The following is a 19,398-nucleotide window of genomic DNA, read 5'->3' as shown; positions in this document are numbered from 1 at the left end:
AAAAAGCTAATACAAAAACACATTAAAAATTGTGCTATCCCTATCATGAATTTACCTCAGCAGTGCTATTCTAATCATACATTTACCTCAGCTGTTCTAATCTTATAATAAATTTACCTTAGCATTGCCATTCTAATCATAAATTTAAATGTGCTGTATCATTCTAATCATACATTTACATTAGCCAGGATCAGTGCCATTCTAATTATGAATTTACTTAAGCAGTGTAATTACAATCATATATTTACCTCAGCATTGACATTTTAATCATACAATTATCTCAGTAGTACCATCCTAACTATAAATTTACCTCAGCATTTACATTTTAATCCTAAATATATCTCAATAATACAATTCTAATCATATATTTACCTCAGCATTTACATTTCAATCATACATTTATCTCAATAATACAATTCTAATCATACATTAGAATTGTTAAGCAACTCAACCATCCAATTTTGAAAATAAATTTACCTTAGTAGTGCATTTATAGTCATGAATGTACCTCAGCATTGCTATTCTAGTGACACATTTAACTTATGTGTTAGCTTAGTCATACAGTTTTAATCATACATTTACCTCCGCATTTACATTTTAATCATAAATTTGTCTCAATAATACGATTCTAATCATACATTTACCTCAGCATTGTCATTTTAATCCTACATTTATTTAATTAGTACAATTCTAATCATTAATTTACCTCAGTAGTGCTACTCCAGTCACATGAAGCTGTTTTTTTCTGTGTCTATATGTGTGTGTGTGTCTGTATGTCAGTGTTATGTGCTGTGACAAATCCTTTCACCCCCTTCATATCTGTGAACTTTCAGACAAAGGACGTAGTGACCTACCACATATATCACTCAGTTAAATCACCACATCCACACGCAACCATGTGCACACACATCCACACACACATGTACTTCCCTCTTTATCTTTCCTTCAAGCCATCTAGCACCCCACCGTGATCTGCCAAGGTCTCTACAGCGACCGCTGGCACTTCCTTTGTCTAAAGAATGGAGCTGCCGTCCACCCATTCATCTCCCTCTCAATAGCCTGGGTCAATCTCACTACAGCCCTGCGTTCACCCTGCCTCAGCTCTACAGCAGCGTGAGCCTGAGATCACACTCTTAAATTCATCTCTCATTCTAATCTTTCTCTCTTTCCTGCAGGAGAAAGAGCCGAGTGTGGGACCACGAGGTAAGACCCTTTAAAAAGCACACTGCACAACATTTTTCTCATTGAGTCAAACTTCATGTATTTGATCATATCTGAAAGAAAAACAATGAGACATGTGAACATAACCATAGAAATCTCCTTCACAAGAAGAGTCTGAAAACTAGGGATGCACCGAAATAGTACAAAATGAAACACTTTGCCAATGGTCAAACACAAAGAACCAAACGTATATATATTTTTTTAAGTTAAATTAAATTTGCCATTTTTTTACTGTTTAAAAAGTTTTTGTTTTACTTTCCAAAATACTGTTAAAAATAGACCGCACAATAGAGTTGCCTCAGCAGTGCTATTCCAGTCCCACATTTATCAAGCTCAGCCATGCCGTTTTAATCATAAATTAACCTCAGTAGTGCAATTTTAGTCGTAAATGTACCTCAGCATTGCTATACTAGTCACATATATGTAACTCCCTAGTTAGCTTATTCATACACTTTTAATCATACATTTACCTCAGTAGTGCAATTTTACCCATACATTCACCTCAGTAGTGCAATTTTATCCATACATTCACCTCTGTAGTGCTATTCTGATAAAAAATTTACATTACCAATGCTATTCTAGTAACAGTTAGATCACTTGTGAGTAACCTCAGCAGTGCTGTTCTAATCAAGATCTTAAGCGATTCAATTACAGTCACACATTTAACTTAGTAGTGCTGTCCGTAAAAAAAAAAAAAAAAAAAAAAAAAAAAAAAAAAAAAAAAACTAAACCTGTTTTAAACTATTTGTCTGTTCTGGGTTAGATAGAGTCCAGGAACTGTTTTATTAATCAGAGTAAGATTCCCTAATGATAAACCTTATACCCAGTACAAAAGCTGGTAACAGATGGTAATTGGTAATTAATAATTTAAAAGTAATGTTGCTATATAAGCTGAAATGTCTGTCCTCCTTCCCTGGAAATGACTTTATATATTTCAGGATACACAGGGTTCACAGTAACTCTTTTCTGAAAGAACAATGGCCTGATGAAATCTGTAGCAGCGGTAGAGCAGTCTAGACAGATAAATGAGAATTGATAATTAATAATTTAGGACAAATGTCACAGTGAAGGGGTTACGACATTCAGGGTCCAGTAGAGTTGCACCAATAAGGGAACTGTGGGTGAATGCTATTTGCTGAAAGCAGTGTAGGTACATATGCATTTCAAATATGTAGAAATTGGGGCTTATACTTGAATAATAATAATAATACTAATACAAAAAATATATATATATATATATATATATTTTTTTTTTAATACATAGGCTTAGAGGTTCAGTCTAATGAATAAGATGCAGAAATGTTCGTTATAGTAGCCGAACAACAAACATAAAAACAAACAAATATAAAAACAATATGTAAAAAATATTTAAACATTTAACATACTCAAACATGGACATTTAAATGTTAACATTATTTAGAGATAGATGTTATATAACTGAACAAATCAAACTAAGGAAAATGTCTTTTAAAAATAATTATATTTTTGTGAATAAAGAAAGTAAAAATGCTTTGAACAGATGAATTCCAAGTTTAATTATTATATTATATTATATGCAGTAATAAAATACTCTTAGAACAATAAAAATCATTTCATACATTACTTGATCACAATAATCTCATACCAACTGTAAAGCTTTAAGGTGTGCATGTCCTGGTTTGGGGCTGCCACAGAGCTGCATCAGTACAAGCTTAAAGAAAATGTGTGACCACCTCACTATTACGTTCATAAGTTGAAGCTGAGGTGGACCATGCAACATGACAATGACCCAACACATTACCTCTATCTCTCATTGTTGTTAAAATTTAGAGTTTTTCTCATGGAGTGTCCTTGTTTTCCGAATGATCAGAGCAGGTCTAATTCTGCGTGATGTATTGTTGCTATAAAATACTTTTTCAAGCTGTTGCAGCCTTGTGCGATTGCTCTTTGCTTGACAGCAGTGCTTTCACATGAAAGCAGTCTTTTGACAGTCCATTTGCCTGCAAATTTCAGATGCAAAAACAACTCTCAACAGTCCAGTGATAAAAGGAAGAGAATGAAGGGCAAATGTTTATTTTCTTGGCATCTCGACTGAGTTACGTTAGAGCGGACGAAGAGGACTTGTCCCCAAGTTGTCACTGGCACCTTTTCAACTCCTGCTGAGTAATGGTGTGGGGGGTTCACTGTCAGTCTGTGAGGCAAGAGAAAAGGGTGTCTGCTGGTGAGCAGATGTGAATGGCCATCTGTACAGGTGCCCATGAATACCTGCTCTTTCTGCTGAGTGGCATGCCAAGGCAGGCATTAATTTAGATTCAGATAACTGTACCTTTTTGAAGCGTAAACATAAGTCTTTTAAGCAAGTCTGCATAATCAGGGAGCTAAAAAAGCAAAAGTTGTGATTATTGAACATTTACAGGTCAGCATCTGAGTCTTTTAGAGAAAAATGCTTTTTAAATAGGATATAATGGCCGTAATTAAAGACTGCCTTCAGAAGAAATGTAAACACTCACTAGGGCATTTCTCCTGAGGTTCGCAGCTCGCGTGTGGAGTCACACTCTATTTGACTCGTATTGAATTTGGTTGTGGGTCACAACGCTTGAGAGCAATTAAGCTTTGCTAAAGCCCAGCGTGTGCTGCTGTAGGGGGCTGCTGCAGGATTTACTTAGCTTAGATAACGCAACTTTCTGTGCAGTTCTTATGAGTTAATTAAGGGCTAAATCAGTCAGATCATAATTGCAGCCCATTAAGGTGTAACACTCCTGCTGTTTGCTTAAACCCATCATTAATTGCTGTTACCTTCACTGGAAAATGTTAACTTTTTAAGATTTTTCTCTTGGGTTTCTAAACACAGTGCTCCTGCACCACCCACATGGTTTATGTACAACGCTTAGAGCACCTAGTGCTCAAGGGGGCACCTAAAATTCAGGGTCGTGAAAAATCATTATAATAATAGGAATCATATTTAAAATTTAAACACATTTAAAATAATAATAAAAAAATGTAAAGCATGTTAATAGATGTAAGCGATACAAAAAATAACATATTTGCTTGAGAAAACAATGAATCCATGCGATAGTTGTAGTGCGTATCTAAACCATGAGAGGGAGAAACAGGAAACAAAAGTTTTAAAGCTTCATAAATATATATATATATATATATTTAACCATCTCTAATCAACATATATACACCAGGAAGACAAATACCATTCTGTAGAAAAGTGTAACAATTTGAAATTGCAGACCTTTCTTTTACTAAAAAGAAAAATACACCTGTTTTCCAATTGAATTTACTATATTTTAAATATTATTATATGTAAAGACCACAAATTAAGGTCTTATTAAAGAAGATATTACTGTAGGAATGTGGAGTAATGGGATGGCAAAATTTAGAAGAAAAAAAATTGGTTGTATATAGACCAGACTTTAGACTCCTATAACATGAAAAAAATGAAATATCAAATGGCACTACTGACCGCTTAAAGAATACTTGTAATTGTATTCATTGTGTATGTTTTAAGTAATAATTCCACCATTAGCCTATAGACCATATAAATTGTGAACACAAGGTTTTGATGCACTTAAAATGTTTAATAGTAAAAAAAAAAAGTAATTAAAGCCTTTGAAATTACCTGAATTGCTGAAGTGATTATTAATAAAATATGGTCTGATTACAATAAGTCATAATTTTAAAATGACACAACCCACAAACACAATATGACACGCATACAGAATATTTTTTTTTACGTATTAAGCACATTGTGTAAACATCCCCAGTGCATGCTAGAAAATGTAAGTGAATGTAAGGAATTAGCTGGATTTCTGCATTGATTACTAATAAAATATGGTCTGATCACATTTAGTCAGTTTCACAAATAGAAAAATAGACAATCCTATACAAACTCAATATGACACAGAGACCATTTACATCAGGGATGGGCAACTGGCGGCCCGGGGGCCGCACACGGCCCTCGTCATCACTCAGTGCGGCCCGCGAATAGATCAAAAATAATTTCATAATTACATAATAAAAAAAATAAAAAAAAATAAATAAAAAAACGTAATTCTACTTTTGACCGCTAGAGGGCGCTGCCAAACAACCACGAAAATTGACATTGACATCCAGTCCATTGTGAGCCAGCAGGCCAAACCACAGCTCTCTCATTAGCTTCAATAAATGTTGGGCCTCTGTGGTCTAGTTTTCTGCTATTATTGAATGAGCTATTTGCAATCAGTTTTTAAATCTTTTTTGTTCTTTGTTATAAATGAGTTCAAATGCCTTTTGCACTTTTATAAGCAAATGTTTTGTCCTTGTTGCTTATGAAGGACTTGTTATAATGAACTTATTTTACACAGAGGAACTACTGTATTTGCAATCAGTTTTTTAAGCAAACTTTTTGTTCTTTGATATGAAGGACTTCCTTTTTGCACTTTTTTTAAGCAAACGGTTTGTCTTTTGCCGTATTAAAATGCATTAATATGCAGAAAATAGTTGTTGATAAATGTTGGTGCTGTAAACATACAGATATAAATTCATATAAAATTTGTTCTTATTGAAAATCATTTGTAGCGTTTTTCATATTCAATTATTTGAAGTGCGAGGTCATGTGGCCCTCCAATGGTCATGCTGAAAAAAATGTGGCCCTCTCCATCATGGAAGTTGCCCATCCCTGATTTACATAAACAGTACTGTATGTATTTTACTGAGCACAACAACTGAGAAAAAGAGAAAAAGTCAATAACCTGTAACCTTTACACTCCTCTTAGCAGCAGTCACCTCCATAAACTCTTGCTTTAGCTGCAAATAAGAAGAGAAGCAATGCTGTAGAGGAGTATTGGACCATTCGTCCCTGCAGTTGTCTTCAGTATTCATGTTTATATTCAGTTCAGCAATATTTCTGGGACGACTGTAATGATCAGACTACATTTGATAATAGCAAACAATACAGAAATCAATGTAATTCCAAAGGTTTCAGTACCCTTTTCAATGACAATGATTTCTTGATTAATTTGTGGATCACTAATATAATGAATTACATCACACTGCTAGACTGTACCCGGTGTATCACTGAATTTGGTGGTGTGTGTTTGTGTGTTTTGTTCCACCTTGCTGTCTTCGTTCCCCAGACCCCCCACTCTTCCCCCAAAGCCACAGAAATTGCGGAAGCCCAGGCCGCGCTCCGTCTATAATCATAAGCTGTTTAATGGAAATATGGAGTCCTTCATACAGGTACTGCCACCTGCAGTGCTGCCAAAGACCGCGCCCTCTGCTGGGGTGGAGGGATGCTTCTATTTCTCCTCCTCCTCCTGTCGTTCCTCTGCTCTGTTCGTTTCTATCTCTCCTGGCTTCCTCCTCTCCTAGCAGTAATGATGCAGGTTATAAGGGTGGCTGTGATTCACACACGCTAACCTGTAACCCTCAAGGCCAGCGCTTAGATAAACGAGGTCCTTCTTTATATCAAGGACACGTGATTAGCTGTGTGTACGTTAGCCAGGCTATTATAGGCCACCCTGCACTGCATCTCGAGCCGTTCCACAAGCTGCTCCGTGACTCAAAGCGACAGTGTCGTCTCCGTGGCAGGCGATCCTGTCGTTTCTTTCTCTCTAACTGTTTTTCTCTTGCTTCTCTCACCTCTCTGCTCTGCTTGCCATTGCTTTCTGACCTAGGGGAAGACGGAACACACGTATCCGCAACCAGGTACTTCAGCACAGAGCTTTCTGTAGGATCTCCACACCTGTTGAACATTGCTGTGTTTAATCTTACTTATGTAGTAATCTTTATTTATATAAAGTTTGTGTTTGTACAACATTTAAAAAATGCAACTGGAATTATACATTTCAGAATTAACGATTTTTGTTAAAATAATAAATAACTACAATAACAAACATCAAACTCACATTTTTTATTTTGTTGAATAAAGGATAACGTTTTTAAGCCAATCATCTAATTCCCCAACTACCCCAAACATATACACTTTCAAATAAACATTCTTCAAATGTTTCCACTTTTGGTTGGATAGATTGCCATGTTTGTAACAGAAATGTGTGAAGAACATTTTAATAGGTAAAGAACCTTTAGATCAAGTGAAGGTTTTTTAGGCCTAGGTGTTAATTAGCTTATTATTAATTATTTTGTCAGGAACCATAACCAAATTACAAAAATCTATAAAAAGAAGATACATTCTTCACCAAAAACCTGTTTATCCTTTTATGGTAGTTTTCCATAGTTCATTGTTTTATGGCATTGCTTGAAGAAAAAAAAAAAAAATTTTGAAGCACCTATTTATTAGGTTTTACTACTAATAATGTAGATGATCTACCAGTATAATACAGTATTATGCACCATCTATTGTTTGCTAATTTAATGCTGGATTTAAAAGGTTAATGTTGATTACCAAGAACAACAAGTTAATGCTTATCCATATTTTTAATAAACCTGCCTGAATTAAAAGTAAAAGGTTCTACACACACACTCGCTTTTACAGACTTGGTTTATTATGGAATCAAAAGTGGATCTTTTATAGCATCACTCAAAAACATTCAAAGTAATGGGGGTGATTTAAGAGTGGGGAATCAGTTTGAGCAGAACATCTTTAAGGCATATATTTATGATAAATTAATTAATAATGTTAACTTCTAATTTAGTTTTTTCTTATTGGTCGACTAGTAGCTCCAGAACTTAAGAAGAAACTTAAGAAAATCTAGAAATGAAATATGTCCTGACTGATTTAGGTTTTTATTTTAGTATTTCTAATGTATTTCTTATTTTCCCTCATTTTCTCCCAATTTAACTAGGCTAATTGTTCCACCCATTCAGCTGCTACTCAGCTGTATATCCCCACCACACAAAGAGGGCGAAGGCTAGCACATGCATCCTCCGACACATATAAAATCAGCAATGCTGCTGATTTAGCATTGCTGAGTAGCATCAGTGCACTCGGAGGAAAGCGCAGTGACTCGGATCTGATACATCAGCTCACAGATGCCTTGTGTGATCGACATCACCATTAGAGTGAGGGAAAGAGTGAAAGAGCGTCATCTACCCACCCAGAGAGAGCAATGCCAATTGTGCTCTCTCAGGGTTCTGGCAGTTGATGGCGAGCTGCATGACCAGGATTGGAACCAGTGATCTCCTGATCATAGTGGCAGCACTTTAGACTGCTGGACCACTCTGCCCCTTATACATTTTAGTTTTTAATAAAACTATATGTAATAAAAGATGTCCAAATTAAAAAAAGTCTGGGTAGAAATAGATGATATATGGTTATTCATAGGAAGAGCATATTTACAATCTTTGTAGTGGAATCTGTGCTTGTTATAACATACTAGCACCACATAGAGCCCTATATAAAGTATGTGCATATTTCCTCTATTAATCAACTAATTCCATATTTTAAAAAAGCTGATTTTCTATGTCATAGACATATATCACATTGCACTTTGCTTATATTGTCTTTCACCTTCATTTTCAGGATTCAGGTCAGCCCATTCCTCTGGTGGTGGAGAGCTGCATTCGATACATCAACCTTTACGGTAAGCAGAATAAACTGTATTAAAATGTAGTTTATTCTGTGTGCATTTGCTCACAAGCTCTTTGTGGCTGTGAACGAGCCCTGATAAAATACAGCTTATCATCATTCATTCAGTCCTCTGAACAGCGTGGAGGCAGGTATGTAGATTTAGCACAGATGCTAATTTGAATGCAGGCTAATCTGTGCAGATACATCTGCTGAAAGTTTAGTCATTCTCTGAAGCACTGTGACAAGGAGACAGTTCTCCTCGCCTGCCATCTGTTAGAGAGGGGATGAGCTGGAGTCAGTGGAATAGGGGGCTCGAGTGCTGTAGGGCTTTTTCCGTTGTGCATATTTGCTGTAAAAGAGCATGCTGTGTCCATAAAGCTGCAAGAGACAGGAAGCCATTTTTGTTTAGATCAGATGCTGTACTTTTGTTTGTGTGAGGTTCTTTTTATATTTATATTTATATTTATATTAATGCAGGTACGGTTCGGCACCTCAGGTAATGTTTATCATCTATCAGAACAGTCTTTAGTGTATACCTAGAATGGTACCTGCAGGTATCAAACCCCTTGTCGTAAGCGAAAGGCAGTGAAGTTGATTAGTTGAAGTTACAGCAGCAGAGAACAGTATTAAGTTTCAATTCTGTCAGCCAAGAACAGAAAGCTGAGGCTGCAGAGAACACAGTTTCACCAAAAGTTCACCTGAAGTTAGTTCAGTCTGGAAAAATTTAGCCTGGATGGAACCCAGTCTTCTTTGTGTCAAGAGCCTAGGATGTTGGAGGTGGTCTTAGCACTCTTTTTTGCGCCTTTACTACTAATCCGCTATTGCTTGAATGCCACAGTCTTTTTACGTATTGTTGCTTACCATGAGAATCCTTTCTTGGCCACAGTTTACCTATTTTCTGAGGCTTCCTTCCAATTACCAGGTCAGAATCCAGTTACACAGCTTTGGGATTTGGTAGAACAGAAAATTTCCAGCATAGAAGTACAAAAAATAGCAGGACTTACCGTGATGCAATAATATCAGAGACCAGGATCTTATGTACATGGACCCAACAAGTTGTGGAATTCGTGCTGTGAAGAATTGAAGGCAGTTTTGAGAGTAAAATGAGGCCCTACCCATTTTTAGTATATTATTTCAGTAAGTGTGTATATATATGGATGCCATACTGTATATGGCTAATGGATAAATGGATGCATATACTTATTCTAGCCAAAAAAAAGCTTTATAGCTCATTGTCCATTGTCTTACAAACACACAAGTGTATCTGGATATTTTACAAATGTATCAAATGTCTTCAAGTATCTGCATGTGTTCCTCACTCCTCCCAGTGGCGATATCTCTGGATATTAGACAAAAGATAAAAGAAGCAGACCATTACTTTCTACCATAGTATCCTCATTTCATTCCAGACTTCTCACTCTTTTGAACATGGCCTCCGCAGCAGTTCTGAGTTTCTCAGAGATGGAGTTCAGATAGGCAGTCTTCATTTAATTTCCTTTATCAGATTACCTTCTCCACCCTTGCCTCGCTGTTTGTCTACGCTTCACATATTATTATGTCTGAGCTGGCCTCGGGGCCTTCTCTCCCTTTGCCCTCCACATCTAATGAAATCTCAGAAACTGATCAGAGTAGCTTTAATAGAAACCATATGTCCCTCAAAAACCAAGGGGGCCCCTGCCTCGTGCAGCGAAACATTGGCTTTACAACCAGATTGCATTTCCTGCCCTGTTATGCGTTTTCAGATTGCGTTCACGATGTTGGATGTTGTGCTGCTGAGATAATGGCAGGCTTTGACGTTTTCTTGGTTTCATGTTTCCTTTTTCTATTTCAGGCCTCCAGCAGCAGGGCATATTTCGAGTTCCCGGATCTCAGGTGGAAGTCAACGACATTAAAAATTCATTCGAGAGAGGTTGGTGTCCGAGCGTAGAGCCCCTAATTGTTTTTGAATTGCTTTTCTCTGTCCAACTTAGGCAATTTGTTTTGTCAGCTCATGTCAGAAAAGATTATCTTTACATAAGGAAGAAGGGACTGACATTTATAAATTGAACCTGACATTGAGTTACCTGAGTGTATTGTACAATAAATAGGCTACACAGATTCCTAGTTGATGTTTCCAGTCGTCTTCTTCCTCTTTGATCCACAACACTTTTTGTCTTTGTCTTTTACGACACAAAGCCTCCTTTCTTGAGTTTATACTGTATGGGTTTATTTATTCTGACCCTGCTCCAGTCTATAGAGCATAAATAGATAAAGCTCCCTTCTGAGAACATTTCAGAATGTGCTTTCATGTTGGGCGAGATCTGAGCTGGTAGGATATTCAGTCATGAATCATAAACCCAAGGTTTCCTAGCAGGTCTTTCAAGCCGTGAGTGTTCTTTCTTTCAGGCGAAGACCCACTGATTGACGATCAGAGTGATCATGACATAAACTCGGTGGCAGGCGTTCTGAAGCTGTACTTCAGAGGGCTGGAGAATCCTCTTTTCCCTAAGGAGCGCTTCCTGGACTTCATCTCCACCATCAGTGAGTGCTCCTCGCAGCTACAGCCATGCTAGTTGAAAGAGCTTTGAACTTTTTGTTTTACTGATTTCAGTGATCTCTTCTTTTTACAGACATATATTAAATGTAATAAACCTGCATGATGTGCAGCAGCTTGAGACTGAAGGATGAATTTGGCAAAGCATCAAAAAATGAGCACAAGTTTTCTCTAACCTTAGATATAGCCAATAAGCTTCTTTGGTTTTGTACCGAAAATTACTGTAACTAATAGATAATAATGTAAAGCTGTACCCTGTCACAAAGCCCTGTGCAATCTGCACGCCTATATCATCACAGCTTTTCACTTTTGTCATACAGGCTTCCTTTTGTTGTTTCTATTATTTAGAGAATTAAGAAAAGCTAAAATAAAAATAGCATTGACAAAAATGTCAATGATGCACACATTTTTGTCAATGCTATTTTTATTTTAGCTTTTCTCCAATTGTCTAAATAATAGAAACAACAAAACATCTTTTGAACATTAGGTATAAATTAGTATGTCATTCGTTTTCTTTGAAAGACTGAAGAAAGATAAGCCAGAGGAAAATATTATAATGGTAGACAAGGTTTATAAAAAAGCGCAAAGAAATAGCACAAAACATATTAATTCATTTATGCTCTGTTTTTGACTGGTGAAGGACATTCAGGTGAAGATTCTGAGCACGTCCTCTGTCACTTGGCTTTTCTGTGCAGAGCTGAAAGACAGAGATAGCAGAACAGTTAATTGCTTCAGCTGACTTCTGTAAGATATGATCCTGCATAATTCTTTAAAAACGTAGCATAAAACATTGCAGCAACTCTCTGTGAATAAGAATAAAGTTATTTTACTTGAATAAAACTTATAACTTATATCTGTTTGATGGTTTCTATCCAAGTTTATCAGACGGGAAAATCAGACATACCTAAAAAAAAAAAAATAGATTTTCTGTTTCTCACAATCTGTGTCAATCACACAACAGTCATAATAGTAATATTAGATTTGTGAATCAAGGTTTTATTGTTTTTACTGTTGTAATGAGATTTGGAGCACCAGCAAATATTTGAAACCTGTAACATACTGTTCTGACCTGTACAAAAAAAAAATCAAATACCGTATTTTTCAGACTACACAGACTACAAATCCTTTAATTTTCCCAAAAATCATCAGTGTGCCTTATAGTCCGGTGTGCCTTATGTGTGAATTCTACTAGTCAGGTATTAAGGAGCAGTAAAGCCACTCCGCTGAAGTACAGTGTTATAAGGGTGAGTTTTCAGGGAAGTTTCTTAAGCAGCAACTACGGGTGCAGCAGTATTAGCATTAGCCGCTAACCGATAACCGCGCTAGCTCTTTCGCAGTGGGTATATCAGACTGTAGTCTGCATTTGCTTTGTTAAAACAAGCTACATGGGGCGAACCGCTAGCTGATAGCACCCTGGGTTATTGGAACACTCAGGGTTCCTCAGTCTCTCAAACATTTACTTCCTGTTAAGACAAAATTTTGGAAATCTAAGCTTACTGAAAATAAACGAAAACGCTTTACTCACCCAAATTTATTTTTTAACAATTAGAGTTTTGTTTACTTAGGCAGTTTCCCATTAGAAGGGAAACATGGCGACATGCTTGCTCACTTCGATGTAGGCAACCTTACTAGTGTCACTTAATGCGCTTTATAATCTGGTGCGCTTTATATATAAAAATAGACTGATATACGTTTATTGATAGTGCGTCATATAATTCTGTGCACCTTGTAGTCCAACAAATACAGTAAGCAAGCGTATTTGAGATAATGTATAATGATATAGGCCTGTAGAATATATGATGCTTATTGGTACATGTATATATGTTTCAATTATTTGTTAAAGCTAAATGTTAGCCTTGTTAGCATTAGTGCTTATTGCCCTATTTTATTGGCTTACTCTTGTTGACAATTGAATATTGTGAGATTTTCTCTTTTTGATGTTGTTCCTTTAAGGTTTTGGTAGCTCTATTATGTACCGGAAATTGTGAGACATTTGTGGGATAATATTTTTTTGTTGTTGTTGTTGTTTTAGAGCTGGAATCGTCTGCTGAAAGAGTTCATCACATTCAGCAGATGATTGTCACTCTGCCGCGGACCATCATCATCGTCATGAGATACCTGTTTGCGTTCCTCAACCAGTAAGTCTGCGGCTGCTGAGCTGGGGTTCTTTAAACAACACTGTATAATTTCATGGAGAAAGTGAACACTAGCAGAACTTAGACCTATATGCTTTGTTTTGTTTATGCTGCCGTACAGTAAATCAGCATGTATATGAATAACTGCAGTCAAAGACACAGACGTTCATTAGATTCTGAGTTATTGAACAGCACTGCACTGTTCATGTCCAATTCATTACCGCGTCTGTCAAGCGGTGCTTTGGAACGTATTTATACCAGAGGAAAGCCATGACTCTTTACGGTGCTATACCTGTCCCTTTTTATTGTGCTGATATTGATGCCTCCTCTGCATGCTTCCCCCTGCAGAACAAAGGGTTTGAGTTTTTAAGCGGACGCTTTCTTTATTTATGCAGTCAGTCACTGTGCCGGGCCTGCAGCTTTTTCAGATCTGGCTTTCTATAATCCGTCTCTAGCTTTTAAGTCCCCGTTTTCAACAGGCGTCAGTTCCTCAGTGATATCTGGATACTGTATTATTTCACAGTTTGAATTGAGTCAGATTGGCAGTATTGAACTTAAATGCCAAGAAAAGAGACGGGTGCCGTTCTTTGAATCATGACTTGCATTTAACCTTGTTCATCAGCAGCCAGAGGCAGGGAGAGCTGATTCCTCTTCAGCGCTGCAACAGACATGGTGATACAATCAGCTATTGGAAATAGCTATTAGCGCGGCTGTTAGAGGCTGATGAAAGATCGCTGGATGGTTTTGCAGGATGAAAGTAGACACTGAAGACTTGTCCGGAACTTAAATGTCAAAGATATACTTGTCAAATGACAATGTTATGCTAACATGACAACATTTGTACTTATGTTAAATAAATAATGCAATTCAAATACACACACTATGGGTCAGGTTCCTGGATGGAGGACTATAATCATGGACTATATTTTCCTTTCAATGGCAAATCTCCATTCAGAATTCTGTGTAGCTGAAGACCAGGCTGAATCCTGTTTGAGAAAACTGCCCATGAATGTTAAAAAATGGTTATATTCTGAATCAGAGTCAATTTAAAATGTTATGTATTACATTTTAAGGCATGTACTGTAGTTTACATACTTCAAGGATTCTATGTGAGGGTTAACAATAATACAGTAATTTTCTTATTAAGAAATATGAAATCAAGAAAACCAGGAATGCTGGCGACTGTGTGGTCAGGACGCTGGACATTGGCATATATTTTGGGGATGCCCAAAATCAAGGACTTATTGGTCAGATTTGCACAATACACTAAAAAAATATTGGACATAGAAATTTACCAGAGATTTGATCTTTTATTTTTAGGAGAGATCAGTCCTCAAGCAATAGGATCAAATAGATATATGTGGAATATTCGGTAACACTTGACTATGAATGTCATCTCTATAAGACTCTATAAACATATTCTTAAAACATTATAATGCATTCATAAGGCATTATAAACATGGCTATACATATTTATAAAACTCTATAATTCATCATAGACATGTCTATTATGCATCATGAACTGTGATTATAATGCATTAATAGCTATGTTTATAACATGTTATATGTCAATACCAAGAAACTCAGTCCCAGCTTGTAGACTTTATCACGACTAAAACAGCTTCCAACTTATAAACACACCCTCAGTAATCCTATAAATATTTTTGTTTACCACGTATAAATTATACTTGTCTTGAATATAATATTAGTTATAGGTCTTATATATATAGGTCTTTGTGCACTCTAAGTGAAGTGACAGACTTTTTTATTGCAGGACTGGATTATTAACGATAGATATATACTCTATACTATTTTAACATGTATATCATAAGCACAGCTTATAATGTATTATAATCACAAGTCATAGTGCTTAATAAACATGGCTATAGTGGGTTTTGCATTTTTATTAATATTTATAGCCATGTTTATAATGCCTTATGAATGCATTATAATATATTATGAATGTTAGTTATAAAGTCTAATAAAGATGACATTCATAGAAAGTGTTACCGAATATTCTTTTGATTGCAAGTAAAAAAGTTGTAACAAGGAAATGGCATATACCTGATCCCCCAGTAATGGAAGAATGGATTAATATAGTCAATGAAATATATGTAATGGAAAAAATTACATTTGCTATTAGGCTACAGAAAGACCAGATTTCATTGAAACACAAACAGACTGAACAAACAGACAGAAAACTATTTTATTTCTTTTTTTATCGGTTTTACTTAATTTTCATTGCACAGTGATTTAAGGCATTCTCAGTGTTAGTAGTTCCTTGTTCTGTATACGTCATAGAAGTGATAAGAAAAAAAGAAAAAAAATGTATATTGTGAATGTCAATTCTTGGAAGTACACACTGGAAAAATAAAGAATTACAAAATATATATATATATATATGAAATCAAAAATGCATATAGCATGGTCACAGAGTCTTAAAGCCACTGACCATTTCTGTCTCCTTCTTCTTACTTCACTCAAATCAGCCTGTCCCAGTACAGTGATGAAAACATGATGGACCCCTACAACCTGGCCATCTGTTTTGGCCCGACTCTGATGCCCATCCCTGACGGTCAGGACCCTGTGGCGTGCCAGGCCCACGTCAATGAGGTCATCAAGACCATCATCATCCACAACGAGGCCATCTTCCCCAGCCACCGTGAGCTGGAGGGCCCTGTCTACGAGAAGTGCATGACTGGGGGAGAGGAGTACTGGTAAGAAGAGAAACAAGGGCAGAAATGGAATAGCTGGAGTAGCCTGTGTAGCTGGTGCTCTATAGGGCAGTCTAATGCAGCTTGATTGAATTTTCTGCTCCAGATGAATAGAGGGTTCATCAGTCAGTTCATGTAATGGAAGATACTCAGTGAAAGTTAGTGTCAGTGGAAGCAGTGTAAATCTAAGTGATTCTGGTCACAATAGTAAGGATTTTTATTCACTGGTATTGTTATGCCTATTACTATGCAGTACTGTCAGTATCAGTTCTGCTGCTGTGTGTACTGCTTCTGGAATCTGCCTTTGTACTGACAGCTGTGTGTGTGTGTGTGTGTGTTTGTGTAAAGTGACAGCCCCCACAGTGAACCAGGCACCATTGATGAGGCTGACAACGGAACTGAGCCGCACACTAGCGATGACGGTACGGGAAGACACCAGACACGCAGACTTGTTTGTTTATTTATCTCCTCATTTGTTCATTCATCTTTCCTGTTTCATGTCCTTTCATGGCCTTTTAGGATCTGTGGTTATTGGTGTCAAATATATAGTGTCTAATATATAAATAAATATATATAATATATGTATTTTTTCCTCTTAAAAATATAGAAGCAGTGTAGATTGTTCTTATGTAATTGTGTACATAACATACATTTTGGAAGGGTTTTCAATTGAAGTGTGTGTGTGTGTGTGTGTGTGTGTGTGTGTGTGTGAGTGAGAGAGAGAGAGGCACTTCCTAATTGATATCAGATGGTGAAATGGTGAAAACCGCAGCCTCTGAGTCTTTATTTGGCTTGAGAGCATTATATACAATCCAGTTAATTTGCTTCTTAAACCCAGTCAGCAATTGTCCATGCCTATATTTATTAGGTATGAGTTACTAATTGCAATGTTTTTGTTAAGACATTCATTTTAAATTAATTCAAACAATTCATTATTTGATTAATTATGATCTGTGCTTTTATGAACTTGATTATTTTCACATTAAAAGTAAACAATTACAGCTATAGATTTGGAGCAAACGATTGTGACAGATGTTTAAACACATTGTTATATTGACATATTTGGTTCATTTGAAATATATTCTGCAGCAATGTCATTATTTTAATTTTTGTTGAGCGTTTCAGTTGAAATTTATATTGTTGTAGTACCCAGGTTTGAAATTGATTGTGTTTTAGTGCTTCTTATACATATTAACATGCTTTATGTAAAATCTAGGGAAAACATATCCCATGCTAATAAGCTCTTGAATGCTGTATTTGATTTTGGTCATGCCGGTCAACTAGTTTTGTCAAATGGAAACTAAAGTAGTAAGGAACAAGGGTGTCGCCATGTTTCCCTCCTAATTTTAGTAGGTATCGTCGCTGGGAGGGGGCGCCTAAGTAAGATTTTTGATTTGATTTTTTGTTTGGGTGATGTGGACAATTCCCTTCTGTTGTCCTGCGTCTTCTTCGTTGATTCAAATAAAATGCAGACACGGACAATCAGGATGAACAGTGAACTTACAATTTTATTACAGAAGTTCTGGAGAAAGATTTTACAGGCATGCAAACACAAAATGTATTGGCTCCCCAAATCTTTCTGACCTCGTGCTCATCTGACTCGACTTTTATATAAAAAAATGACGGCATGATTCAGCATTTCTCAGACCTGTGGTTTGTGAAATCCACAAATTCTAATTTGGGGAATTTTGATCTTCGTTTTGATCTTCGCACATTTCTCCGAACCTATTATCTCCGAAACCAATCAATTCTAATCTGAGAGCTTAATCTCCGTTTGTCACGTTCCGAGACCAAAGTGTTAGACTAAGGTTTTAGTCTTGTCGCCTTTCGTCATTGCCAAAGAGGAGCTCAGCCTTCTGCACTTTGAGCTTTCATATCGATCTTACTAATTAATGCATGCTTTAGATGTATACTGCTTCTAACAAAATAAGTATAGATTATTGCATAGTTAAATGGCAATATGTAATATTTATTGCAAGATTCTGGTTTATTATGCTATAGAGCTAAAAATTCAGAAAATGTGTCAATATGATTTGTGCTCTGCTCGGCCGAATGACTCATGCTGACCTGAGTGATTCTTGGTTGCGGTGTCGCTAGCTTGAGGACGGAAAATAAAAAGGGGAAGTGAGCCTCAATCTGAGTCTGCTAAATTTCCCCTCAGATGAGACGGCCTATGATTGACCCCACTAACATATATGGATATAATGCATAAAAATGCTGATAGTCTATGGATATAAGTATGGAAGTTATAGATGCTTTTAAATGCTGAAGCTCAATATATGTACTTTCAAACAGTGGATCCATGCCCTGGTTATATGATTTAAGCTGTTGATTATATGTTTAAGGTAAGTTATATCTTTATTTCCAACAGTGAATGAAGTGCTTCCATTAACTTAAGGAAAGCTCAGATTTCTAGTATTTTAGCACGGTTAGCAGCAGCGCTAGCCACAGTTTGCAGCACTTAGCGCTGGTAAATGCTGCCTGACTACACCTGCTACACTGAGGAATCCTGAGTGTTCTGTTAAGCCAGGGCGCTATCAGCTAGCGGTTTGTCCCATGTAGCTTGTTTTAAGACGGCAAACACACAAACTAAAGTCCAATATACTCACCTCTGAACTGTGAAAGAGCTACCGCGCAGTTAGCAGCTGATGCTAATAAAATTTACTGAAACTCCTGTATAATGCTGTACTTCAGCAAAGTGGCTTTACTGCTCCTTACAACCTGATGCACTGGCAATTTTTGGAAAAGTTAAAGGATTTTAAGTGCGCCTTATAGTGCAAAAATACATTTTTAACTTTCAGTGAACAATCTGTGTAAAATATTTTTTCCAATCATTTTGAGTCATTTCTATGGGTTAATTTTCCATGAAATTCAAGGTTCACAGTGTGGCTTTGTGTCTCTCTCCTCTGTTTATCCCCCGTCTCCCCACTTTCCTGTTGTTTCTCTCCTCTCTCCCATTATCTTCTCTCACCACCCTCTCTATCTTCCTCACTTTCTATTCTTTTTCTATTCTCTCTCTCTGCTCAAATGCTAAGCTGTTGGCGAGATTCTTGCATAACGGTATTTGCAGCTTTATCAATGAACAGTGAGAGGAAAATGCCATTCCTATCTCCTCCTTTTTCCTCTGCAGCTTCTCTTTCACCTCTCCTCATCTGCCTTTTATCTCTCCTCCCCCAGTCTCCTCTGCTGTCTTTGCTTAAGCTTTACAATGAGACCTTTGGGGCATTCACATTCAGCTGTTCCTCTGCCAATTCACTCAGTGACTTGCAGAATGAAGCACAGAAAAACAAGCTGTCTCAT

General features: G+C 36.7%; 1 protein-coding gene across 2 annotated transcripts in view; it reads left to right on the top strand.

Annotated features, from left to right (window-relative positions):
- The window catches only part of srgap3 (SLIT-ROBO Rho GTPase activating protein 3), a 152,555-nt gene that overhangs the window by 118,106 nt on the left and 15,051 nt on the right, over positions 1-19,398 (top strand). The window contains exons 11-18 of one of the 2 annotated variants that reach the window (XM_049479080.1): positions 1,176-1,203; positions 6,864-6,894; positions 8,669-8,729; positions 10,548-10,625; positions 11,102-11,236; positions 13,282-13,387; positions 15,874-16,101; positions 16,447-16,520. In XM_049479080.1, coding sequence (XP_049335037.1) covers positions 1,176-1,203; positions 6,864-6,894; positions 8,669-8,729; positions 10,548-10,625; positions 11,102-11,236; positions 13,282-13,387; positions 15,874-16,101; positions 16,447-16,520 — 741 coding nt within the window. Of the gene's footprint in view, positions 1-1,175; positions 1,204-6,323; positions 6,427-6,863; positions 6,895-8,668; positions 8,730-10,547; positions 10,626-11,101; positions 11,237-13,281; positions 13,388-15,873; positions 16,102-16,446; positions 16,521-19,398 lie in introns of both variants that reach the window. The other variant, XM_049479079.1, reaches the window with a different exon arrangement.

This window comes from Astyanax mexicanus, chromosome 5, assembly GCF_023375975.1.
Source record: "Astyanax mexicanus isolate ESR-SI-001 chromosome 5, AstMex3_surface, whole genome shotgun sequence".
Classification (NCBI taxonomy): Eukaryota; Metazoa; Chordata; class Actinopteri; order Characiformes; family Acestrorhamphidae; genus Astyanax; species Astyanax mexicanus.
The sequence above is the reverse complement of the archived record's forward strand: the minus strand, read 5'-3'. Positions and strand labels throughout refer to the sequence as shown.